Genomic DNA, 27,062 nt, shown 5'->3' with positions numbered 1-27,062 from the left:
TCTGAGCTTCACAACAGGTTTGTGGAAGTGTGTCACTGCTCAAACAAAGGAGATTTCTGAGGACCTTAGAAGGAGAGTTGTTGATGCTCACTGGGCTGGAAAGAGTTAAAAAAAAAAAACACTAACTAAAGAGTTTGGACTCCACCAGTCGACTGTCAGGCAGATCGTGTACAAACGGAGGACATTCAATACCATTGTTACTAGGGGTGTAAAGATTCTGATTCCACATCGAAAATCAATCGAAACGAGCTTTTGAGTTGGACTCTCGGAATCAAAAGCAGGATCAGTGATTCTCCCAGTAGTTTTATTTCTCTCCACCCGCCTGCTTGTGTGTGTCCAAAGAAAAAAAGAACATTTCAAATCCTCCTGCTTCCCTGAGGTCACCGGTGTGCTCTTCATGTGAATTATGTAAACAACAAATGCCTGACAGAAAAAGTACAGTTTGTACGCTATGCTACACACTTCAGTTATGTTTATATATAATACACTGACAGATTCAAACTTCCCAGTTGAATAACTCATGTGCAAAACATTGTTAAAACACAAATGACGCCTCTTTCCTACTATAGTAAGGTAGAGTTGAAAAAGTTGAACTTTTTGGCTTGAATGAGAAGCGTTCCATTTGTTGACAAACAAACACTGCATTCCAGCAAAAGAGCCATGTCCCATCTGTGAAACATGGTGGTGACAGTATCATGGTTTGGGCTGCTTTGCTGCCTCTGGACCAGGACAGCTTGCAATCATTGATGGAACTATGAATTCTGAGTTGTACCAACAAATTCTACAGGAAAATGTCAAGATATCTGCCCGTGAAATGAAGCTCAACAGAAAGTGGGTCATGCAGCAAGACAACAAACCTAAACACATAAGTCGTTCTACCAAAGACTGATTAAGTAGAAGAAAGTTAATGCTTTGGAATGACCGAGTCAAAGTCCTGACTTTAATCCAATAGAAATGCTGTGGAAGGACCTGCACTTCATGCAAGGAAGCCCAGCAACATCCCTGAGTTGAGGCTGTTGGGTAAGGAGGAATAGGCTGAAATTCCTCCAAGCCAATGTGCAGGGCTGATAAACAGTTACCAGAAACGTTTAACTGAAGTTATTGCTGCAAAAGGGGGTCATACTGGTTACTGAAAGCAAGGATTCACATATTTTGCCTCACACAAATATGTAAGATTGGACAATTTTCCTCAATAAATGAATTGATAATTTTAATGGTTTTTCTCATTTGTTTTATTTGGCTCCCTTTATCTAGTTTTATGACTTATGTGAACAATTGATCAGGTTTTAGGTCATATTTATGCGGAAACAGAAAATTCTAACACAAACTTTCAAGCACCATGGTGCATTCATTTCCTGTAGATTACTCTAACCTCAACCACTACTTGCTCGACCCTAACCCAAACCTGAACCTAAACCTTACCTTCATTTTAAACAAGTCTTCACCCTAAAATAAATGATTTACATTATGGAGACTTGCTTTTTGTCCTCAAAAGGGAGGTGAGTCCCCACATGTGACTGTTTAAACAGATTTATGTCCCCACAAATGATGAATACCTGATACTCTCTCTCTCTCTCTCTCTCTCGCTCTCTCTCTCTCTCTCTCTCTCTCTCTCTCTCTCTCGTTTAACGTTAAATTGTCTTTGCTGTTGTTTTTCTGTTTCATCGTTAACTGTTGAGTCAAAGCACTTTGGAAACTTTAACAAACTGTTTAACACTAACGTAAACTAAGTGTTAACTAATGTTTTATTGTAGTATTGCGCTGTTGTAACAATTTACACACACGAATACATCTCTACAGAGGAAGCAGGACGATGAAAGTGACAGTTAAAAAGAAGAATAAAATACAGTTTGAAAGACAGTTTTACCGTTTTAACTGCAGCTTGTCGCTCCAGCTGTTAAGATGTAAAATCCGCCCAGTTTTTTCTCCAAATTAATTGAGGTAAATCTTTCATTGTTGTGTCAATAAACGAGCTTTACTGTGATTCAGGAGCTGCTGTCTGTATTCGGTATTAACTACTTCCTAGTTCCTCAAGTATTCCTGCTGACTGTGGTATCAAATGTCCCCGGGCGTCTCTCTCTCTCTTCCGTCAGTGAGTGTCAGTAACACCTGTTGTGCTGTGAAAATCAGCCCTAATCGCGAGAACGCGCCTATTTGAAGATAATCGCTTTAAAACGACAAGCAAACGTACAGATAATACCCACAAGACCTTTTAATCATTTATAAACTGAGTAAATATCATAAAGGACGAAATAACCAGATATAATTTGAGAGTGAATAGAATAGACTACAATTATATTTATATTTTGTATATTTATTAGATTTATTTTCTGTCTCTACAGTTCTATATTTTATGAATTCTCTACATAGGTCTTTTGTTTGTTTGTTTTGTTTTGGGAGGGGGGGGGTGGGGGTTTCCAAGCATTTTGTATCCTTTGTGATCCATGGTCTATCTGCATAATTTTGCTTTCTGATATTATTGTTTTATTTGACAGTTTTTGTCATATAATGATCTAAATATTTTTAGAAATGTTTCATAGGCTTTGTCAGTGTCTTCTTCATCATATAGGCTACTCTGTGTTAATGATTCATGTCTTATGGATTCCTCCATACTCACCTGTATCTCAATTTACTGGTATCCTTGTCCTCCCCATAATCACAGTCATAGATCACAAAAACTGGCAAATGGTCACTGATGTCATTAAGTAATTAATAGCCCGCTTACTGTGTTGTCTTCCATAATATTTGTAAATAGTTCATCGGATCATGTTCTCCCCGGGATGAAGATGCAGGACTCGGGCTGCCAGCGGCTGAAATGACCGACTGGTCTCACCCGGCCAGCGGCTCCTCACATCTCACCTCATCTGATTTACAAACAGAGTATTAAGGCCACAATGAGGGGAAGAAAATCTGAGATTTTGATGATTTTCTGAAGAGAAAATATTTCTGAGGAAAAAGTCATTACGAGAATACGGTTTTCCATGAAAACAAAAAAGTCATTAGACTATGAGAATAAACTCCTAATATTATGAGGAAAAAAACATTTAAGTGGTAAATTTGAGAGAAATATTTAGACTTTATTCTCATATTACAACTTTTCCTCATTAAATTACAAATTTATCTTGTAGTATAATTCTTTTCTCAAAATATTACAATTTTCTTGACATCTCAGGTTTTGTTTTTTGCCAAAGCTGCCTAAATATTCCACCGTAGAAAAGCACTGTCAGATGAAATAATACTTGAGCTGAGAATTATTAGTATTTCTATAACATCTGGGTGTGCAGTGGCAGGATGGCAGGATGGATTTAAAGCCCCACATGGTTAGAGGAGTACACAGTCTACCTGAATGAAAGCCCTTGGTCTCCTCAGGGGGAAACAAGACACAGTGAAATGAATTCTCAAACAAACACTGATGCCACTCAAATAAAATTATACGTCAACTTTATTTGAAATTTGTCACTGAATCTCAAAGAATAATCTGCTCAGATGTTGAACTCACACACTACACAGTGAACATTTCAGCCTCCTCTCATCTGGCCACATACACACCCTCTGTGTGTAAAAAGCTTTTTTTTTTTTAAAAAAAAAAAAAAAAAAACAAACCAAAAAAACAAACACCTGATGTCACGTAGACAGAGATACACAGGTTGATTCTCCTCCTCCTCTCCTTCCTCACAACCACTCGTCTCACATTCATAACATTTCAGAGAGAATCTGCAGCACTTGTTCTTCTTCCAAATGTAGACCAAAGAATAGTATGGTAGCACCTTCTTAAAGGATAAAAACCCCTGTAATGTTTTTAAATGTTTGGGATCTGAACACAATACAGGACACTCAAGTCACTCAAAATGTAAAAACCATAGACAGCAATCAGGATTTTTTGTTATAAATTTGAAAAAAAATTCCTTTACATACAAACATTAAAAGATAATAATTCTGATTTCATTAATGGTGGCTCATTTATGTAAAACAATTGGTAAAAAAAACAGGTCTCTGCTATTTTTTTTGATTAAAAAAAAACATTATATGTCTGGTGAGATCCTTAATTACTTTCTTACATGATTATCTGAGAAACATTTGCTGCATGTGTTTTTTTTTAAACCTGGCTGGAAATCTCATCATGTTTTGTTTTACATTAAGTAATTAATTAACCAAATACAAATACAAATTTAAGTTTAACAAGTAAACTGTGAAAAAACAAGTTGCTGAGAAACCCCACAGAGAAAGGACAGCTTTATAAAGTATGTATAAAAACACATTTCATTCAGGTAGACTGTGTACGTTTGGTCTAAAAAACAATTTCACCATAACATTTACTTCTTTTTCTTGAGGTCTTTGATGAGAATTGGCTCATGTTCCTCAAGGATTTTGAGGAAGGCATCTTTGCTCTCTCCACCAGCTTTCAGGGGACCACAGTAGAGCTCCCTCACCTTCGCCTGAGTGATAGGCAGAGCCCTGATTTTATCATAAATTTCTTGTTGGATGACATCATGGTCAAAGAGGTCATCCAAAATGGGATCAATGTTGTTCACTCTCTTGATCAGCTCAACTTTATGTTTATCCACAAAATGCTTGTCTGAGGAGAAAGGAAAAGAAAACACAGACTGATTAGATTTGGAGATAACATAAAACTATAGCCAATTTGATACATTTCTTTTGATGAAGGGTTTTATTACAAAATGATTTATAACAACTACTTTCAATATTTTAAGTGTAGATGGCTGACATTCATCAAATATTAAAAACAGGGCTTTGAATGAGTATTTATTAAAGCATTTTAACTACATGCGGGCACTGGGATGAGAACTTACTGTTGTTGCTGTAGGTAATGGGGATTAAATATATCACATATGACTTATCTTTAAATGGAATAGATTGACATTTTGGGAAATATGTTTATTCGCTTCTTTGCCAAAAGTGAGATGAGAAGATTGATACCACTTTTATATCTGTCCATTAAATATGAAGCTACAGCAAGGAGACTGTTAGCTCAGCTTAGCATAAAGACCAGAAACAGCTAGCCTAGCTCTGTCCAAAGTTTCTGCTTTTTGGACAGATTAAATAAATGAGATATTGCGATAATAAGTGAGATTTTTTTTTTTTTTAAAGCTAACTGTTTCTCCCTGCCTCCAGTCTTGTATACAAAGCTGAACTAACAGTCTCCTGGCTGTGACTGTGTTCTTGTGGTATCGAACAACTCATCTAAGTAAAGTAAGAGAGTGAAAAAGCATCTTTTCCAAAAACATCTAAGGATTCCTTTAAATTTGGTAATAACATGTAGAATTTACAACTAGTCTTTCATCCACCTAACCCACCAACTCCAAATGAGTAAATTTGTCAGTTTATACACATCTGAACTGCGCCACTGCTCCGGGTCATAATTACTACAGCCATTACATTGCATCTGTCACTCAAATGTAACTATAAGCCGTTTTTGGGGGACTGACATTACGACCTATTGTGTCCTTTCTCTTGGGTGGACAGTCTCAGATATAAGATTGGCTATGGTTTTCTTTCATTACTACTGATCACATTCTAGATATACAACCATGCAGTAAATTAGAAAGTAGGTTTTACTGTCAGATTCTGGGTTTCTGGACAGTCTGAACACTGTGGTGGAGGAGTCTGCTGCAAGTCCACAAGCAGAGTAAAAGGAATTTACACCTACCAGCCTTTGTAGTTCCATCGCTTGCTCCATCAGAGGGCCCTGCAGCTGAAACAAATTAAGAAAAATTAAGAGTTGAGTTACATATCATACAAGCTGTAGCTTGCACCCCGTTTTTACTGAGTTGTAGTGGAACTGCTCCAACATTTTCAAAATACGTCTGAACTCACACACAATGCAACAGCCTGCTGAACATCAGGCTCAGCAGTGAAGTTGCTAGAATAGTTGGCATGCTGAGTGTTTTTATCCTTCATTTCCTCAGTTTGAGAGACAAAACTCTGAAGAGCACTATAAATTACATTTAGATAGATATTTTTTCAATTTAATTAAAAAAAAACTGAGCTATAAATCTCGCTTCATGGTTTTTTTTTTTTTGTTTTAATATTTTACACTAAGAGTCCAGTTCAGGGTTCATCCACTGTGAGGAGTATAAAGCTTAATGTGAAAACTCTTTTTCTACACTTGCTCATCTGTAGTTTGTCATGTTAAAAAAAAAAAAAAAAACAGAAAACAACTCACTGCCACTGGAACCAGGTTTTGATGATAGTCCACGTGTGTCTTCAGCTGCAAAAAAAAGGGAGACACAGTGTTAAATTACAGTAAAAAAATATATGATGGAATAAAAATTTGAGACACACAGTTTATGAGGGACACATTATCACTGTACTAACATTTCAACAGAGAGTCAAGAGGATTATCACTGAGTCGTAACAGTGATATCACTCACTGAAATATGACTTCATGGGCGTGAACAGAAGACTTTATGATGTCCATCACTCCACATAGTGAAGGGTAATCTCCACAGACAGTCATTCAAATCATACAAATGTTCAGGTGTTTATATGCTGTGAACTTGTTAATGGTATCTATAATGCTTGATCAAGGTCACCAATGCTTTCTGATTCACAACAGGCATATTTCTGTTGACTGACAGGCTCCATGAGGAGTATACAGGAAGAGAACAATGTTTCATTCATTGATTTTCCCATAGATGGCAGGGAAAACTTGTCTACAGTGAATCTGGAAAGCTCGTAGTTAAACTACTATAGAAACTATTATAGATATTAAGTCTATCTATAAGTTCAAAACATATTAACAGCGTGAAATCTGTGTAATTTAAACAGCTTCCTGTGGAGATTTCACTTCACTAAGCACACTAGAGAAAAAAATAGACTTTGCCCGTAGACGTGGTGTGTTACACATTTGTGTGTGTGTCAGTGTGGATTGTTGCATTTGATAAAATGGAAGCTGATCCTTTCTGTGAGACAGGTGTCAAAAACATTTCAAAACACCCTTTCTGTATAAATTTCCCTTTTCAGTTAGAAATGGTTTATGGTTTATTTATCACGTGGTGGTTCAGTTACAGCATTAAGTTGAAAATGTCAATATTCAAGTTAACATTAGAGATATATATTCTCCTCATATTACATTACAGTCTTTTGCCTAAAGCTGTTTTCTAAGCTTAATAATGTTACTGGTGAGTCTAAATATAACGTAATATCAAAATAATAACAAAATATGTTTTTTGCAAGATTGTGCAGCTGTATTAAATGATGGGTTCACAATCTTTCAAGTCTGTTTTTAATTAAAAGTCAAAAACTAATTCCTCCTGTTCATACTGACCATTAGAGGATCCCTTAATAATGCACCTATTATGTAAGTGATGGTGGACAAAATCCACAGTCCTCCGTCTATGTGAAAATGTATTTAAAGGTTTATCTGAAGCCAATATGAAGCTTCATCTGTCCAAACATCAACAACATTACAGTCTTTTTAGTGCCAAAGTCCCTCTTTTTGTAACTATACTTCCACTGCAGCTCAACAAGGAAACACTGTCTGAGGAAACACAAAGAGGGAATTTGATGCTAAAAAGACTGTAAATGTGGCAGATATCCACTTGATATGACTAACTTCCCTTATCAATAACATACCAGCTTCATATAAGCTTGATTACAGCGAAGAAAACCTCTCTCAGTGTTCAGATGGGTTTTAAAACAGACTTTTCTTACATTCATAGTGTCTCACTGAGCTGTACCTACAGCATTATATAATAAAGGTAGGGGGGAAAGACACCAAAAGAAGCAGCTGGCTGCAGCTGGGCACGTGTCATTGAAAGTGAAAGTAAAAAGACGCGGGTTAACTGTCATTTGAAATGTTTTTCACTTTGATTTTCAACTTCATTAACAAATGACTATAGCCTACTAATTCTTTTTCGACTAAGCGCTGTCAATTATCGCTAATTGATATGCAAGCAGATATTAAAGGGACTTAACGGTTCAAGGTTTTGCAGCCTGACACCGGACTCCTCGTTTTTTTCCCCTGCTCTGCATCAAACCATATAAAGTAAAGATGTTTACCGAGATTTTCTGCGTCGTTGCTGCATCCAATTTCCTTCAGGATCTCGTCAGCCACACCAAGAGCTCCCTGCTCGGTAAAAGTAGAAACCAAGACGTCCGCGACTTCCAGAAAGTGTTTACCCTCCACCCTGTTGCGTCGGACCCGCGGCTCTGTTCTGCGGTCCACAAGATGTGCGCAGAACTTTTTGAAATCCTCCGGCCTCAGGTCCTCCAGCATGTTTGCTAAAGCCTGTCTTATTGTTTTAGGGGCCATTTCTTACCGAGAGATACCAGACTGCCGCCCTGCTCGTTGAAAGCCTTTTTTCCGGGTCAGCCCACCGAGAGACAGAGCTGACTTCGTTACGTAACTGTATCCAACTGCAATCAGCACGAACGTATAGGAAGTTGAGGGAAGTTGAACTTCTAAATATGGTTCGCGGGCGAAAACGCCAAACTTCGACAAAATATGGTTAATGAACATCTTATAGTTTACATTCACAGAGTGCATGAAGATTCCAGTAAAGATTTTGTAATGGAATGGAAATAACATAAAATAATACATGTGAACGATGTAGGGCATTAGTGGGCCCCCTAATGTGGTGTATAAAAAAAGTAAATTATTAATTATAATCATTGTGGAGGGGTGCTCTGCTCTTATCAATAACATACCAAACTACTTAGGCGAATGTGTCAGAAATGAGACTGGAAATCATGTTTTCAAGTTATAGTAAATGCATGTGTTTGAAACTTTAATAGTCCCATGATGTGAAGTTTGAAAAGGTTATTCAATTATTTACATTATAAAACGTCTAAAAAATGTTGATGTTCATAAATATTAACAATTATGTATAAATATATTTTTTAGCAGTTAGACTAACACAATTCATAGTTTATGCCCATTACTTCTGCTTAATAGTTGCAAATAATACCTATATTGATGCTTATTTGTTTTCAAATTATTTCGTTTTCCTAAGCCACCTTTTGTTTGCATTCATCAGACCACATTATTTGCACTGAAAGTCATATATTGCTGTGACTCAAATGCATAGACTAGGTTATCCTCATTTCTTTGCTCAATAGTTGCTAAGATTTCTACCTTTAATAACATTTTCAATTTATTTTTGATCTGCTATGTTCTATTGTCTATTCACAATTGCTCTACTGTGTACAAGTGGGCGTGTTTTGGAGGAGCTGTGGTTTGTAGGGTCTGCAAGGCCGCAGCTGGACCCTTAACGGCAGTCCATAAACCAATGGGTGACGTCACGGTGACTACGTCCATATTTTTTACAGTCTATGGTAAAAACAAGGGACTTCATGGTGCATTCAGGTGCACCTCGTAAATTCCTAAATCTACATTGCTGTGATGGCAAAGCCTGTGAGAGTTCATGGTGCATTCAAGTGCATCTCGTAAATTCAGAAATCTATACTTGAATAGCCACTAAGGTTGTTTAAAATGGGAAAGTCTATTTTTTTCTTATTTTCCTTTGTTGGGTTTTCACTACAGCATTTTTAATAATCACATAGCAAAGCAGAACCACGGATTCCAACCTTCAAAATTCCATAAAATAATCAAATTGTTAGCAGCAGTTGCTGTCAGCAAACCCAAACATATTCTTGTACAATGAGTCTCTAGGTATCTCTGTGATGATTTTCCATGTTGTTTTACTGCAGCTTTTTAATAATTAGATGCTAAAATCATAACAACCATATGTACGGAAGAGGATGTTGTTACTGTTGTTTGTTTTATTGATTGTCTTCTTTCTTGCTCGACGTCATTGTAAATGAGGGCTTTGCCCTCACTGATTTGCAAGTTTAAATTAAGACAAATAAATAAACAAATAGTGTAATAAGTTACTTTATAAACATATAGTAGGTAGTTTATACAGTATATACATGCATACATCTATATATAAAAGGTATAAACAGCCTGCTTACCTTTGATAGTAAACTGATATTATACATTCTTGTGCACAACCTGTGTATGGTTTTGTTATGAGGACTAACTATTTAACTATCTATCTGCATGCAGAGTCTTCAGTCTCTTTGATGAGGCGGATGACTGTTGTGTCGTCTGCAGATTTCAGGACTTTAACTGACAGGTCTCCACTATGTGTGTTTGTTGACTTAGGGTGGGTGAGGAGTGTGAATGTGGGCTTATCAAACCTGCCATAAAACACTGTCAGGTTGTCAGCCAGTGGATGGTTCTCCACAGTGTGGAGGGATGATTTCCTGTAGCTGGTGATGACCTGCAGGCCTGGTGATGACTTGCAGGCCTCATACCACATATTTTCTAAAATATTCTATATTTGTGTCATCTCCCAAAAATGAATCAATCCCACTATTAAGTGTTGATTGTGTAGCCACTGTGAGATGAAAAAGTCCTCATACCTCAGTGATAAAAAATTGTCACTGCTTTCCAAAACAACCTGTATGAGCTGATCTGGTGCTCCCATCAGCAGGACATCATCATTTGTGAGTCCCTTTCAAAACACAAATGTCTTTTACATAAATGACTCATGAGCATGTTCTGATTTGCCACTGCTATTGTTATAGTTTGGTATCGTTTTTTAAGTTTAGGTGAAGTTTAAGGAAAGACTGTGGTCATGGTTTGAAATAAAAATCAAGGTTGACTGAGAATGTGAACTTCAAGCTCAAAGCCAGACATTACTTGGTTAAGATGAGAAAAAGCCCTGTTGTGTTCTCATTTGTAGCACTATAATAATGTTGCTCTACTTTCAACTTTTCTTCTGACAGAGAACAATCATCAGTCTCACAACCACAAGTATTGTAGAAATAGAAATATCGTAAATATAGTAAAAAAAATATTTTCTAAGTGAAAAGAGCTATTGTACAAGATATATGGAATGCCTAAAAGTTCATAAAACATTATAAATGGTAGCTTACATAATGTACAAATGTAAAATTACAAATAATTGCATTAATGTTACGCATCATTGTTCAATGTGATGCACAGATGTGCAGACAATGACATTTTTACGTCAATATAATGTGTCATGTCCATGGGTGGGATAAACTCTGCTATGTACCAGGCTACTTCTCACTCCCCATTTCTGACAGAAGGCACCATACTTCTTTCTTTAGCAACAGTCCGTTTACATGTTGCAGAAGTCAGCAAGTCAGCTCTGTCCGTGTCTCTCGGTGGGCTGACTCGGTTCTGACGATTTATGCTGCCTTGTCAAAAAATGCTATCATAATCAATAGCAGAGTTTATTTTTTAAACTGCTCGATTGAAATGAATAAAAGTGTATTAAATAGTTATGTTTGACCATGTAAAAAAGAACCTTGTTTGAACTTATTGATAACATATGAACAGTACATAACACACACTAAATTCTGCAGCAAAGCCAAAGCTACACACTTAAGGGTCAAAAAGCGCAATGAAAATACTGCTCACCATCAACCACAGCTTTATGGGGGCGGAGTCCAAGATTGTTCTGCGCGTGCACAAGTAGCACATCTGGATAGCAACTACTGACAGGACTCCCGGAAAAAGACTTTCGACAACTAGGGCGGCAGTCTGGTATCTCTCGGTAAGAAATGGCCCCTAAAACCATAAGACAGGCTTTAGCAAACATGCTGGAGGGCCTGAAGCCAGAGGACTTAAAAAAGTTCTGCAGACGGCTTGTGGACCGCAGGAAAGAGCCGCGGGTCCGACGCAACAGGGTGGAGGGTAAAGACTTTCTGGATGTCGCGGACGTCTTGGTTTCTACTTTTACCGAGCAGGGAGCTCTTGCTGTGGCTGACGAGATCCTGAAGGACATTGGATGCAGCAACGACGCAAAATATCTTGGTAAACATCTTTACTTTATATGGTTTGATGCAGAGCAGGGAAAAAACGAGGAGTCCGGTGTCAGGCTGCAAAACCTTGAACCCTTAATGTCTGCTTGCATATCAATTAGCGATAATTGGCAGCGCTTAATCGTAAAAGAAAATGATTTAGTAGGCTGTATTAATTTGTTAATGAAGTTGAAAATTAAAGTGAAAAACATTTGAACTAACAGTTAGCCCGCGTCTTTTTACTTTCATTTTCAATGACACGTGCTCAGCTGCAGCCTGCTGTTTGTGGTATCTTACCCCCCTTTATAATGCTGTACAGCCCACTAAGACACTATGGATGTAAGAAAAAAGTCAAATTCTGTGACTTGAAACGAGATTTTCTTCGCTGTAATCATTCCTCCTGTTCATACTGGCTATTGAAAGATCCCCTTCAAATGTGCTTTCAGTGTAAGTGATGGGGACCAAAATCATCACAGTAATTTTTTTTTGCAGAAATAAAAGTTGATTTGAAGCCTAATGAAGCTTCAGCAGTCTGAGTTAGTCATATCAAGTGGATATCTGCCACATTTACAATCTTTTTAGCACCAAAGTCGCTCTTGGTGTTTCCTCAGACAGTTTCCCTGTTGAGCTGCGGTGGAAGAACAGTAAAAAGAGGGACTTTGACACTAAATTGTGACTGTAAAAGACTGTAATGTTGAAAGATATCTACTTGATTTGTCTCATTTGGACAGATGAAGCTTCATATTGGCTTCAGATAAACCTTAAAATACATTTTTGCACAGAAGGAGGACTGTGGATTTTGTCCCCCATCACTTACATTATAAGTAGGCCTACATTATGAAGAGATCTTCTAATGGTCAGTATGAACAGGGGGAATGATTAAGGCAAAAAAACAAACAAAAAAAAAAAAAAAAACTATTTCAGTTTTTGACTATTGATTGAAAACAGACTTGGAAAATTGTGAACCCATTCTTTAATACAGCTCCACCGTCTAGCAAAAAACATTTTGTTATTATTTTGATATTGCTTTATAGAAAACATCTTTAGGCAAAAGAATATAATATGAGGAGATTATATATCTCTAATGTTAACTTGAATATTGACATTTTCAACTTAATGCTGTAACTGAACCACCACGTGATAAATAAACCATAAACCATTTCTAACTGAAAAGAGCAATTTACACAGAAAGTCTGTTTTTAAACGTTTTTGACACCTGTCTCACAGAAAAGATCAGCTTCCATTTTATCAAATGTAACAATCCACACTGACACAGAGACACACGTGTAACACGCCTCACCACGTCTCCAGGCAAAGTCTATCTAAATCACAGATTTTACACTGTTTATAAGTTTTGAACTTATTAACAGTATCTATAATGAGTAGTTTCACATCAAGCTATAGACAAGTTTCCCCTGTCATTTATGGAAAAATCAATGAATCAAATGTTCTCTTCCTGTATACTCCTCATGGAGCCTGTCAGTCAACAGAAATATGCCTGTTGTGAATCAGAAAGCATTGGTGACTTTGATCAAGCATTATAGATACCATTAATAAGTTCACTACATATGAACACTGTAACATTTGTATGATTTGAATGACTGTCTGTGGAGATTACCCTTCACTATGTGGAGTGATGGACATCATAAAGTCTTCTGTTCACGCCCATGAAGTCATATTTCAGTGAGCAATATCACTGTTACGACTCTCTGTTGAAATGTTAGTACAGAGATAATGTGTCCCACATAAACTGTGTCTCAAATTTTTATTCCATCATATATTTTTTTACTGTAATTTAACACTGTGTATCCCTTTTTTTGCAGCTGAAGACACACATGGACTATCCTCAAAACCTGGTTCCAGTGGCAGTGAGTTGTTTTCTGTTTGTTTTTTAACATGACAAAGTATAGATGAACTAGTGTAGAAAATAAGCTGCGTTGTTTTTGAATTTCACATTAAGCTTTATACTCCTCACAGTGGATAAACCCTGGACTGAACTCTAAGCTTAAAATATTAAAACAAAAAGTAAAATACTGTGGAGCGAGATTTTTAGCTCAGTTTTTTTTTTTTGCTGATTTCACTTGAAAAAATAAACTTAGCACAAAAAGTAATGAAATTTGTCTTTGGTAGATTATTTCTTCGAAGCTTGTTACAACAAAGAAATCTACCAAACACAAATTTCCTTACTTTTTGTGCTAAGTTTTTGTATCTAAATGTATTCTTTAGCGCTGTTCAGAGTTTTGTCTCTCAAACTGAGGAAATGAAGGATAAAAACACTCAGCATATCAATTATTCTAGCCACTTTACTGCTGAGCCTGATGTTCAGCAGGCTGTTGCACTGTGTGTGAGTTCAGACATAGTTTGAACATTTTGAAGGAGTTACGCTATAATTCAGTTAAAAAGGGGTGCACCATACAAGTTACAACTTGTTTGGTATGTAACTTAACTTTGTCAGAATCTTTTACAGCAAGATGGACGTTATTACTTGGTCTTCTCATGAGATTTGTCCATGATAAGAAAAATATGTAATATCACCTACCAGCCTTATCCTTTAAAGTCTTTCCTCAAACTACACTGAACAAAAATATAAACACTTTTGTTTTTGCTCCCATTTTTCATGAGTTGAAATAAAAGGTCTAAGACTTTTTCTATACACACACAAAGGAAAATATTTCTCTCAAATTTTGAAAGTTTTCAAAAGCAAAGAAAAGATGTTGCCCCTGTCTATCCAATACAGAGATCCAGTACTACTCCCAGTCCATGTAAATTAAGCATTTAATTTGCATTTGTGGTGATAGTCTGGTTAGTTCCTTGATATTTAACACTTATTCATGCTTTTGTCTCAGCATCTGAGAGGGAGAGAGAGAGACCAAGGCCACAAGGCAGGACACGGCAGGACAGTATTGATGTAAGCACCATGTATTTCTTGTGCACTTTACAACCAATAAAGAGACATACAGAAAGGCAGTTCTATATTACAGTATAAACATTCAACAAAATTCTGCTTTGTTTACATATTTATATTATGCCTCTTTCTTTTGCTTTTGTATATTAGAGGTATAAAATGGATGCCTTCCCATGCGGACACTGTCTCATCATAAACAACGTGGAGTTTGAACCACAGACCAAGCTGAGCAATCGCACCGGGTCCAACATAGACTGCAACAAGCTGAAGAGAAGATTCAAGGCATTCAACTTTAATGTGGAAGTGAGGACAAACCTGAAACAAGAAGTAAGAATCAGTTCTTCTTTTTGAGTGTCTTAAACCAAATGTAAAACTTGAAGCTCATGTCTGTGAAGATAACACTTATCTCCACATTTCAGCAAATCAAAGATGAACTGACAGAGTTGTCTAAGAAAGACCATTCCCAGTATGACTGCTGTGTGGTTATCATACTGTCCCATGGGACAGAGGTAAGATGTCCTTCAATCCACATTGATTATTATATCACAATCATAATCACAATAAAAGTCGTTGCATTACATGCAGATTACTACATACCCAGTCTTTGGAATTAATATTATACCAGCTATTAAAGGTGTCCCTTTAACCACCAATTTTATACATAATGTTCACTTACTCATCATCTTTTGTGACTCTGGAGGAGTTTGGTGGAAGTTTGAGACTTGAAATTTATAATAGAAAGCCTATACTACAAAGGGGAAGCAGGTTATTTTTGTTACACATGGGCATTTACCACCTAGAGATGGTTGAATAAACAAAATAACACTATCAACTTGCATTAATGGAAGTGTAGGATCTAGACTGCTAACCTAATGTATGCTCATATCTACTGTACAGGCAAGTCACAACCGCTTCCCTGGTGCCGTGTATGGTGTAAATGGAGAATGTGTCCCAGTTCATGCGATCATAAACTACCTCGACGGTCAGCATTGCCGATCTTTACGAGGCAAACCCAAACTTTTCTTCATCCAGGCCTGTGGAGGAGGTAGCTAACCATGCAACATTCAAAGGTTAAACATGCATTTAAAGTGGCATCATAGGGAAGTGTTTGTTTTTGTCCTTGAGGTGAAAAAGACTCAGGCTCCCCCAGTGAAGTTGAACCATCCGTTGGTGGAGCAGATGACCAGATGAACAACATTCCAATGTCCTCCAGCAGCGACTCTCTCAGCATGTCCGCTGAAACGGACTTCAGAGACGCACTGCCCACCCAGAGTGACATTCTGGTGTCCTACTGTACTTCTCCCGGTATGTTTGGTTTATAATAACACAGTCTTTCAGATGCAAGTCACAGATATTGATAGACTTGACTTGCCATGTGTGTCTGTCTTCCTAATGCCTCTGTGACAAATACAGGTTGCGTCCCTCAGAGAGGTTCCTTGTACGTCGAGACTCTGGACCACATCCTTGAGAAAAATGCTGCTACCCTTGACTTGGTCAAAATGTTAACAAAGGTGAGCATCTCCTGTTACTACATACCAGTAAAATCAGCTGGAGCCATATTGAATCCCATTGAACGTTTATGAAACCATCATACACACATCTGATTATTGACTGCTCATTTCCAGGTGAAAAAGGAAGTCCCTGAAAAGACTGCGCATTTTCTCCGCAAAAGTATCTACTTTCAAACCCAAGAATAGAGGCAATGTTAAGCTTGACAAAACTCTGTTAAACCTTCAGGGAATGTTAGTCTATTTAAAGATCATACAGCATCTCTGTCATTTCTTTGGATTATGTCCCAACAGAATTGTAAAATGTATGTATTTGCTAAATTGTGGCTGTTCTTTTACTGACACAAATATGTCTTATTGTACATTTGTATTGTTTGTAATTTCTTACTGTGTTTTTAAAAGCTGGCAACTTTTCTAAATGAACTTTTAAGGGATATATGTCATAGATTTCTTTCTATCTATATATCTACCTATCTATCTATCTATCGATAGATAGACCGATAGATAAGTACGTCAGTGTTGTTGCATTTGCTACAACAAAGTTATAGTATGCAAGACTGAGAGTAATCACAAGTTAAAAAGTGGTGTATTTTATTAAACTGCAAACACTAATAGATGGTATTTGTGAGTCACAGATGGCGAGTTTTCAAAGATACCTTTTAGTCTTTTACTTCTCTCCACTACCACCAGGGGTCACAACTGCCATGATTTCATAGTATTATATTTTCACTTCACTTTATCTTACTTTTATTGATGTAATCAAGTGGGCTTTATTTTCTATCTTATGTTACATTAATGCTTTTTTTCTTTCCTTTACATGGTTTTATGTTCTTTTATGTCCTTTTCATATTTAGTACTTGGTGCATGTAATTCCTTTTGTTGTAAAGCACTTTGAGCTGCATTTCTTGTATGAAAGGTGCTATACAAATAAAGTTTTGCTGTATTATTATTATTACAAAATTAGAAATGTTACCATTGTGTTTGTATTTCAATCACATCACAATACACAATTTCAAACTTAAATTTATCTCTAATACTATGAACTGCAAACAATTAAATCACTCTAAAACAAGCCATTGGACATAAACATCACCATGATGTTTCCCATACCAAATAGTATGTATTTGTGAGACCTTGACATGACAACATTAGGAGTCCCTTTGTTGTTTTAATTCCTCAGTCTCTCAGGAAATATTTAATTGATTCAGCCATAGTCTTGCCTTATTATCATAGTATTAGGCCTATACATAAAAAGGGAAAAAACATGTAAAATATAGTTTTAAAATGACAGTATGGAAATTATTTTTTTCCTAACAAAGCTGGATTCATTTGTAATAACTGAATACATTGGATAATTTTTCACACACAGTCATCACAACATTAAGATATAGTTTAACAAAAGAAATATTTAGCCTAAATTTGAATTTTTATTAAATATAATCATATAATCTGAATAACTGGGTCAGGAAAAGGTTTGAATTTTATATGCATGTCACAGGAAAATGGCCTCAGGCAACAAATGTAAAAAGCAAAGATGAGTTTAATCCGGTTAAGGTACAGGCTCATAGATAACATGCAATACATTAACAACTTGTTTTCTCATTCTCAGTTTGGAGCTGAGCTCTTTTTTGTTCCTTTTCCTACATAATCACCAAAATGTTGGCTTGGAGCGATAAGGCCTTTGGTTGCAATGGAATTTTCTTCCAAAACTCAAAAAATCCATTTATTCATTTGTTTATTTTGACAGAACATTTCTGTTGACTGCAGCTGTAGGTCACATTTTCTTCCCATTTTGTTGAATATTTTGCCAGTTGTTCAAGTAATTATGACAAACATTGTGACATCAGTACTCCTGAAGTTGTTTTTCCTACACTGGTTTAGCCTCCTTTTTCTAAAATGAGTCCTGCACAAGGACAGATTATAAACTCTGACTGAAAGACCCCAAAATAATCCTGCACATTGTCAATCACTTGTACTCACTTTATGTACGACGTTTCGGTACTCATCAGGTACATTCCTATAGGGAAACTACACAGATAAACATAGTCTTGATATAAGCAAACATACACAGACATTTTTATGGTACCATGCCACTCAGATTCAGGCAGTACAGTCCAGAGGTGGGGGTGATCATTGACTGTGCAGAGGTGTGGTAATCTGAGTTTGACAATTTTCTCAAGCTACAAAATCACTACAACCTTCAAAGGGTTAATTGGGATTGCTCCATGTAGTGCTGGGACCTCTGTGGGCTTATGGGCAAAGTTGATCATACCACCCTTTAAAACGACAGCAGAGTTCAGCAAAGGAGATGCTCTGAAAACACATGCCATAGCCATAGTTTTGAATTCTGAAGTTGAAATAGCAATCAGAAGAATGAAAGAGTATCATATCTGGGACAACACTCCGGGACAGTCAACCAACTGTGGACCAGCTGCTGCTCAATGACCAACTTTCAGAGACCACTAGATTTGAAAGGCCACATACCTGTTGCATAGAGTATGAATGTGTCATCGTTAAATATCGTAGCCACTAATGAATGATCCTTTTGGCAGTGGTGGAATGTAACTAAGTACATTTACTCAAGTACTGTAAGTACAATTTTGACATACTTGTACTTTACTTGAGTATATCTGTAACAGCCCTTGGCTTAGTTGAGCAAGCACACGGAGAGTCCCAAACTGATGCTTCATGGTTTGTTTATTTCTCATAATTAGTCACCATCTCGTTGCACCATGAAAAGCACCGTGAAAACTATAGAAAAATATACAAAACACAAAATTAGAATCCATATTTATCTACGGTTTTCAGTTGTATCAAAAAATACAATACGCAAACAATAAACTGAATCAAACAACTATTAAAAGTAGTCACTAGATTAGACTGACAACAGCCTCTCTTAATAGTACTAATGTCCTGTCAGTAAAGGCATACACCGAGTGCAAACATTGTGTAAATTAAATTCAACCCTCCTACAAAGCTGGCTAAACTGCATTCAAATCCAAATTCATACCAGACTCAGTGAATAAACAGACAAATCCCACACATTACAGTACATAAATACATTACTCTCACTCTGTCAAACTCTAAATAACCTTTCCCTCAAATAAATAAACATTTAAATTCACACACACACACACAAAAACCCACGCTGCACGCTAAGAACGCAAACAAATGAAACGAACGAAACAAAGAAAACAACAAAACAAACGAAACGTTCAAACAATTTGAATGGACAACTCAAACCCACGGTACCTGCAGTAAAGGCAATTAAGGCTGCCTTACCTCATTCCGCTCACCAAGGGTGTTAACCAAAATTTCGGATAGTTTGTCTTCGTCGCGACCCTGGATTCATCTGCTTGCCATCTGAATAGCATTAATATCGCTCATCTCTTCTGCAAGTGTCTGCGCCGAGCACGCCGGGCTAATGAATGTTACATCAGCAGGTGAGTAGACCCAATATACAGGCTCACTTAGTCAACCTAGCACGGGCACCCAGCAAAGGGATTGTCTGCCACCCTGAGGGAAATACAAGCAACTATGTAGGATGAGCTGTCCAATTCAAAACACAAACATTTAACTATCAAATAACAACTACAAACAAGGAATACATAAACAACGGATGCAAATCAAAATAGAAATAGAAGGCATCTGCGGATTTATAGACTGTAAAATCAGTGGTCAGTTACAATATCCATTTAGTGCTATTTTTTACTTCTATTTCACTACATTTCAGAGGCAAATACTGTACTTTATACTTCATTACATTTTGACCCTTAGTTACTTTTCTTATTAAAAAAAAACATGTATAGGATACAGTACTGATGCAGTACTGTCCTACTAATATACCCAGTGGTATACAAAGTATCTAGATCTGGCTCCACATTGATCAACCACAACATTAAAATATTCTTACACATATTTTTGTAATGATTTTTGTAATATTCTATAATAACAACACTTTTAAAGATGACATTCTGCATAGTGAGTACTTTTACTTTTGATACATCAAGTACATTTTGCTGATAATGCTTCTGCATTTTTACAAAAGTAACATTTTGAATTCAGGGTGGCATAGTTAATATTCGGTATATTATCTCTTGAGTAATGTTGAAGAAGCATCTGGCCACCTGATTCCTGTACTTTTTGTCGTTTTCTTCGACCTTGTTCCACCGACCCTTCAAGTAAGTACAATACACCAGTTGCGAGCATAACTGGCACAGTCTATGTAAAACAGATGATGTTGCTTTTATTTTGTTGAATTATAGGTAGGTTTGGGTGGAGTGTGTCTCGGGCATACTATAGCGAATCCTTTAACAGATTACATTGTTAGATTTATGCCATTTTTGCTCTCAAATTCAGGCTAAATAATTGTTGGGTTAAAATATATCTTAATGTTGTGATGAGTGTGTGTGAAAAATTATCCAATGTATTCAGTTAAATTAAATCAGCTTTGTGAGGAAAAAAATAATTTCCATAATGTCATTTTAAAGCTATATTTTACATGTTCTCCCCCTTTTTATGTATAGGCCTAATACTATGATAATAAGGCAAGACTATGGCTGAATCAATTAAAGATTTTCTGAGAGACTGATGAATTAGAACAACAAATGGACTCCTAATGTTGTCATGTCAAAGTCTCCCAAATACATACTATTTGGTATGGGAAACATCATGGTGATGTTTATGTCCAATGGCTTGTTTTAGAGTGGTTTAATTGTTTGCAGTTTATGATATTAAACTGTGTATTGATGTGATGTGATTGAAATACAAACACAATGGTACCATTTCTAATTTTATAATAATAATAATGATGATGATGATAATAATAATAATAATGATGATGATGATGATAATAATAATAACAACAGCAACAACAACAACAACAACAACAATAATAATACAATAATAACTTTAATTTCTATAGCACCTTTCATACAAGAAATGCAGTTCAAAGCACTTTACAACAAAAGAAATTACACACACCAAGTGCTAAACATGAAAAGGACATAAAAAAAACATAAAACATGAAAAGAAAACAAAAAAAAACATTAATGTAACAAAAGATGGAAAATAAAACCCACTTGATTACTTCAATAAAAGTAAGATAAAATGAAATGAAAATATAATACTATGAAATCATTGCAGCTGTGATATGGTAGTGAAGAGAAATAAAAGACTAAAAGGTATCCTTGAAATCTCATCTCATCATTCTAACTATTAGAGACAAAATTAACCACCTCCTTCCCTCAACAGGCACCGTTTTCTCCCCAAACACAGGCACCTTAGAAACAGCTGTAAATCCTGACATACATTTGGACTGTTTTTCTCGAGTCGACTTTTCTGAACTAACTTCAACGATTTGTTCAGCTAAACCATCAACCTGTCTCTTAGACCCCATCCCAACTAGGTTGCTTAAGGAAGCCTTACCCTTAGTTAGCACTTCTTGACTAGATATGATCAATCAGTCTTTAGTAACAGGCTATGTACCACAGTCCTTTAAAGTAGCTGTAATTAAACCTCTTCTTAAGAGGCTTACTCTTGATTCAGGCATTTTAGCCAATTATATAATATTATATATATATATATATATATATATATATATATATATATATATATATATATATATATATATATATATATATATATATATATATATATATGAATCTATGACATATATCCCTAAAAAGTTCATTTAACTTTTAAAAACACAGTAAGGCATGACAGACAATACAAATGTACAATAAGACATGATTAGAGTCTATAGACTAACATTTCCTGAAGGTTTAACAGAGTTTTGTCAAGCTTAACATTGCCTCTATTCTTTGGTTTGAAAGTAGAGACTTTTGCAGAGAGATTCAAAAGAACCAGATATTTGCTTGTAGATCCTGTTTGCAGACTTTTTGCAGACTTCGTTGCACACCTGGAAATGAGCAGTCAATATTTAGGTGTGTGTATGATGATTTCATAAATGTTCATGAGGATTCAATACGGCTCCAGCTAATTTTACTGGTATGTAGTAATAAGAGAAGCTCACCATTGTTAACATTCCGAGCAAGTCAACGGTAGCAGCCTTTTCCTCAAGGATGCGGTCCAAAGTCTCTACGTAATAGGAACCTGACTGAGGGACTCTCCAAGACACATAACCTGTATTTGTCACAGAGGCATTAGGAAGACAGACACACTTAGCAAGTCAAGTCTATCAATATCTGTGACTTGCATCTGAAAGACTGTTATTATTAAACAAACATACCGGGAAAAGTAGAGTAGGACACCAGAATGTCACTTAGGGTGGACATGCTGGAAGAGTCGCTGCTGGAGGACATTGGAATGTTGTCCATCTGGTCATCTGCTCCACTAGTGGATGGTTCAACACCATTGGGGGACACCTCAAAGCCTATGTCTTTTTTACCTCAAGAACAAAAACAAACATTCCCCTGTTTAACCTTTGAATGTTGCATGTAGGATTATGCATTTTACACATGATATTGTTACTTTGAGTTATCCAGCATTAAAGATTAGCTACCTCCTCCACAGGCCTGGATGAAGAAAAGTTTGGGTTTGCCTTGTAAAGATGGGCAATGCTGGTCGTTGAGGTAGTTTGTAATGGACTCAATTGGGACAAGCTCTCCGTCCACACCATACACGGCACCAGGGATGTTGTTGTGAGGCACCTATATAGTAGATACGAGCATACATTAGGTCTTCGCAGTCATCTGGATCTAAACTCTGGTAGGATTTATTTAACGACTCTTGCCTCTGCACACAAAAGCGGACATAACGGGGTGCTCCAGCTATTTGGTACTACACTTCCATAAAGTTGGGGGACCCTCCAGACTAAAAAAAGAATGGCTGTATTAAAAGCAGCAGAGGCAGAGATATCCTTACCTTTAATGCCTAATATAGGTCAAGGACCCAAACCACTAGATCCTACACCTCCATTAATGCAAGTTGACAGTGTTATTTTGTTTATTCAACCATCTCTAGGTGGTAAATGCCCATGTTTAACAAAAATGACCTACTCCCACTTTGCAGTATAGACTTTGTAATAAATTTCAAGTCTCAAACTTTGACCAAACTCCTCCAGAGTCACAAAAGATGATGAGTAAATGGAGCTTTCTGTATAAAATTGGTGGTTAAATGGACACCTTTAATAGCTGGTATAACATTAATTTCAAAGACTGGGTATGTAGTAATCTGCATGTGATACAGCAACTTTTATTGTGATTATGATTGTGATATAATAATCAATGTGGATTGCTCTAAGAAAAAAAGGACATCTTACCTCTGTCCCATGGGACAGTATGATAACCACACAGCAGTCATACTGGGAATGGTCTTTCTTAGACAACGCTGTCAGTTCATCTTTGATTTGCTGAAATGTGGAGATAACTGTTATCTTCACAGACATGAGCTTCAAGCTTTACATTTGGTTTAAGACACTCAAAAAGAAGAACTGATTCTTACTTCTTGTTTCAGGTTTGTCCTCACTTCCACATTAAAGTTGAATGCCTTGAATCTTCTCTTCAGCTTGTTGCAGTCTATGTCAGACCCTGTGCGATAGCCCTTCTTGGTCTGTGGTTCAAACTCCACGTTGTTTATGATGAGACAGTGTCCGCATGGGATGGCATCCATTTTATACCTCTAATATACAACAGCAAAAGAAAGAGGCATAATATAAATATGTAAACAAAGCAGAATTTTGTTGAATGTTTATACTGTAATATAGAACTGCCTTTCTGTATGTCTCTCCATTGGTTGTAAAGTGCATAAGAAATACATGGTACTTACATCATTACTGTCCTGCCGTGTCTTGCCTTGTGACAAAAGCATGAATAAGTGTTAAATATCAAGGAACTAACCAGACTTTCACCACAAATGCAAATTAAATGCTTAATTTACATGGACTGGGAGTAGTACTGGGTCTCTGTATTGGATAGTTAGTTGCAACATCTTTTCTTTGCTTTTGAAAACTTTCAAAATTTGAGAGAAATATTTTCTTTTGTGTGTGTATAGAAAAAGTCTTAGACCTTTTATTTCAACTCTTGAAAAATGGGAGCAAAAACAAAAGTGTTTATATTTTTGTTCAGTGTAGTTTGAGGAAAGACTTTAAAGGATAAGGCTGGTCGGTGATATTACAAATTTTTCTTATCATGGACAAATCTCACGAGAAGACCAAGTAATAATCCCATCTTGCTGTAAAAGATTCTGACAAAGTTAAGTTACATACATAAAGGTTTATCTGAAGCCAATATGAAGCTTCATCTGTCCAAACATCAACAACATTACAGTCTTTTTAGTGCCAAAGTCCCCCTTTTTGTTACTATACTTCCACTGCAGCTCAACAAGGAAACACTGTCTGAGGAAACACAGAGGGAATTGGATGCTATAAAAACTGTAAATGTGGCAGATATCCACTTCATATGACTAACTTCCCTTATCAATAACGTACCAGCTTCATATAAGCTACAGATCAACTTTTATTTCTGCAAAAAAATGACTGTGGTGATTTTGGTCCCCATCACTTACACTGAAAGCACATTTGAAGAGGATCTGTCAATGGCCAGTATGAACAGTAGGAATGATTACAGCGAAGAAAACCTTTCTCAGTGTTCAGATGGGCTTTAAAACAGACTTTTCTTACATTCATAGTGTCTCATTGAGCTGTACCTACATCATTATATAATAAAGGTAGGGGGGAAAGACACCAAAAGAACCAGCTGGCTGCAGCTGGGCACGTGTCATTGAAAGTGAAAGTAAAAAGACGCGGGTTAACTGTCATTTGAAATGTTTTTAACTTAAATTTTCAACTTCATTAACAAATGAATATAGCCTACTAATTCTTTTTCTTTTTCGATTAAGTGCTGTCAATTATCGCTAATTGATATGCAAGCAGACATTAAGGGTTCAAGGTTTTGCAGCCTGACACCGGACTCCTCGTTTTTTTCCCACTCTGCATCAATCCATATAAAGTAAAGATGTTTACCGAGATTTTCTGCGTCGTTGCTGCACCCAATGTCCTTCAGGACCTCGTCAGCCACAGCAAGAGCTCCCTGTTCGGTAAAAGTTGAAACCAAGACGTCCGCGACATCCAGAAAGTCTTTACCCTCCACCCTGTTGCGTCGGACCCGCGGCTCTTTCCTGCGGTCCACAAGCTGTGCGCAGAACTTTTTGAAGTCCTCTGGCTTCAGGTCCTCCAGCATGTCTTCTAAAGCCTGTTTTATGGTTTTAGGGGCCATTTCTTACCGAGAGATACCAGACTGCCGCCCTAGTTGTCGAAAGTCTATTTTCAGGGGTCCTGGCAGTAGTTGCTATCCAGATGTGCTACTTGTGCATGCGCAGAACAATCTTGGACTCCGCCCCCATAAAGCTGTGGTTGATGGTGAGCAATATATTAAAAAACATCTGTTCATTGCGCTTTTTGACCTTTAAGTGTGTAGCTTTGGCTTTGCTGCAGAATGTAATGTGTGTCATGTACTGTTCATATGTTATCAATAAGTTCAAAAAAGGTTCTTTTTTACATGGTAAAACATAAATTACACTTTTATTTTAGTAAAGTAATTCGAGCAGTTTTAAAGAAAATACTCTGAAAAATAGACTCTGCTATCGATTTACGCTATGGCAGCATTTTTTGACAAGGCAGCATAAATCGTCAGAACTGAGTCAGCCCACCGAGAGACACGGACAGAGCTGACTTGCTGACTTCTGCAACATGTAAACGGACTGTTGCTAAAGAAAGAAGTATACGGTGCCTTCTGTGAGAAGGCATGAGAACACAACAGGGCCTTTTCTCATCTTAATCAAGTAATATCCGGCTTTGAGCTTGAGGTTCACATTCTCAGTCAACCTTGATTTTTATTTCAAACCATGACCACAGTCCCACAGTCTTTCCTTAAACTGCACCTAATCTTAAAAAAACGATACCAAACTATAACAATAGCAGTGGCAAATCAGAACATGCTCATGAGTCATTTATATAACAGACATTTGGGTTTTGAAAGAGACTCACAAATGATGATGTCCTGCTGATGGGAGCACCAGATCAGCTCATACACGTTGTTTTGGAAAGCAGTGACAATTTTTATCACTGAGGTATGAGGACTTTTTTATCTCACAGTGGCTACACAATCAACACTTAGGCCTAATAGTGGGATTGATTCATTTTTGAGAAATGACATAAATATAGAATATTTTAGAAAATATATGGTATGAGGCCTGCAAGTCATCACCAGGCCTGCAGGTCATCACCAGCTACAGGAAATCATCTCTCCACACTGCGGAGAACCATCCACTGGCCGACAACAACATTTTACAGCAGGTTTGATAAGCCCACATTCACACTCCTCACCCACCCTAAGTCAACAAACACACATACTGGAGACCTGTCAGTCAAAGTCCTGAAATTTGCAGACAGCACAACATCAAAGATTCATCATCATCAAAACATTCATTAAAGAGGATGAAGACTCTGCATGCAGATGGATAGCTTAACAGCTAGTCCTCATAACAAAACCATACACAGGTTGTGCAAAAGCATGTATATCAATTTGCTATCAAAGGTAAGCAGGCTGTTTATACTATACATATAGATGTATGCATGTATATACTGTATAAACTGCCTACTATATGTTCATAAAGTAACTTATTAATAATTTATTATACAATATTTGTTTTAGTATTTTTAAGCAGAAACTATTTGACTTGTATATAGACACTGTATTGTATGGTGTTTCTGATTTTCTTGTGGTTTCAAGTACAGGAGCTCTTAGTTCTTAGTGTAGAGTTCTTATAGACTGTAATATACATAATGAATATGTTTGGTGGCCATGTTGCACCTTACATTAGAACACATC

The 27,062-nt window shown here is 36.7% G+C and overlaps 4 protein-coding genes and 1 long non-coding RNA gene across 8 annotated transcripts in view; 1 reads left to right on the top strand and 4 right to left on the bottom strand.

Annotated features, from left to right (window-relative positions):
• Positions 1 to 2,028, bottom strand: part of LOC137191007 (centromere-associated protein E-like) — a 31,243-nt gene extending 29,215 nt beyond the window's left edge. Inside the window, exon 1 of one of the 2 annotated variants that reach the window (XM_067600789.1) lies at positions 1,868 to 2,028. The gene's annotated coding sequence lies outside the window, so the exon portion shown is untranslated. The remainder of the gene's footprint in view (positions 1 to 1,867) is intronic. The other variant, XM_067600788.1, reaches the window with a different exon arrangement.
• A 1,396-nt stretch (positions 2,029 to 3,424) lies between these two features.
• Positions 3,425 to 8,378, bottom strand: LOC137191012 (apoptosis-associated speck-like protein containing a CARD). Its single transcript, XM_067600797.1, has 4 exons — positions 8,023 to 8,378; positions 6,185 to 6,229; positions 5,669 to 5,713; positions 3,425 to 4,576 (listed from the first exon to the last, which is right to left on the bottom strand). The coding sequence occupies exons 1-4, from the start codon at positions 8,273 to 8,275 to the stop codon at positions 4,314 to 4,316; spliced, it is 606 nt and encodes a 201-aa protein (XP_067456898.1). The 5' UTR covers positions 8,276 to 8,378; the 3' UTR covers positions 3,425 to 4,313.
• A 3,069-nt stretch (positions 8,379 to 11,447) lies between these two features.
• Positions 11,448 to 17,168, top strand: LOC137191009 (caspase-9-like). Of its 2 annotated transcripts, XM_067600793.1 has the most exons (9): positions 11,450 to 11,812; positions 13,623 to 13,667; positions 14,646 to 14,707; positions 14,855 to 15,031; positions 15,124 to 15,213; positions 15,602 to 15,749; positions 15,830 to 16,009; positions 16,118 to 16,215; positions 16,330 to 17,166. In XM_067600793.1, exons 1-9 carry the CDS (start codon positions 11,560 to 11,562, stop codon positions 16,399 to 16,401), a joined length of 1,125 nt encoding a protein of 374 aa, XP_067456894.1. In that variant the 5' UTR covers positions 11,450 to 11,559; the 3' UTR covers positions 16,402 to 17,166. The 2 variants fall into 2 exon arrangements, with proteins under 2 accessions (XP_067456895.1, XP_067456894.1); XM_067600794.1 differs by lacking the exon at positions 13,623 to 13,667 and having other exon boundaries at positions 11,448 to 11,812; positions 16,330 to 17,168.
• Positions 17,169 to 18,891: 1,723 nt separating this feature from the next.
• LOC137191015 (uncharacterized) lies at positions 18,892 to 19,716 on the bottom strand. The gene is made up of 2 exons (XR_010930333.1): positions 19,495 to 19,716; positions 18,892 to 18,963 (listed from the first exon to the last, which is right to left on the bottom strand). It is a non-coding gene; the product is annotated as an uncharacterized lncRNA (long non-coding RNA).
• A 1,388-nt stretch (positions 19,717 to 21,104) lies between these two features.
• Positions 21,105 to 25,533, bottom strand: LOC137191010 (caspase-9-like). Of its 2 annotated transcripts, XR_010930331.1 has the most exons (9): positions 25,196 to 25,533; positions 24,001 to 24,026; positions 23,677 to 23,853; positions 23,495 to 23,584; positions 22,736 to 22,883; positions 22,463 to 22,621; positions 22,247 to 22,356; positions 21,910 to 22,132; positions 21,105 to 21,749 (listed from the first exon to the last, which is right to left on the bottom strand). XR_010930331.1 is itself a non-coding variant. In XM_067600795.1 (8 exons), exons 1-8 carry the CDS (start codon positions 25,446 to 25,448, stop codon positions 22,028 to 22,030), a joined length of 1,068 nt encoding a protein of 355 aa, XP_067456896.1. In that variant the 5' UTR covers positions 25,449 to 25,533; the 3' UTR covers positions 21,105 to 22,027. The 2 variants fall into 2 exon arrangements, 1 of the variants encoding a protein (XP_067456896.1); XM_067600795.1 differs by having other exon boundaries at positions 21,105 to 22,132.
• Positions 25,534 to 27,062: the final 1,529 nt, after the last annotated feature.

This window comes from Thunnus thynnus, chromosome 10, assembly GCF_963924715.1.
Source record: "Thunnus thynnus chromosome 10, fThuThy2.1, whole genome shotgun sequence".
NCBI classification, from domain to species: domain Eukaryota; kingdom Metazoa; phylum Chordata; class Actinopteri; order Scombriformes; family Scombridae; genus Thunnus; species Thunnus thynnus.
The sequence above is the reverse complement of the archived record's forward strand: the minus strand, read 5'-3'. Positions and strand labels throughout refer to the sequence as shown.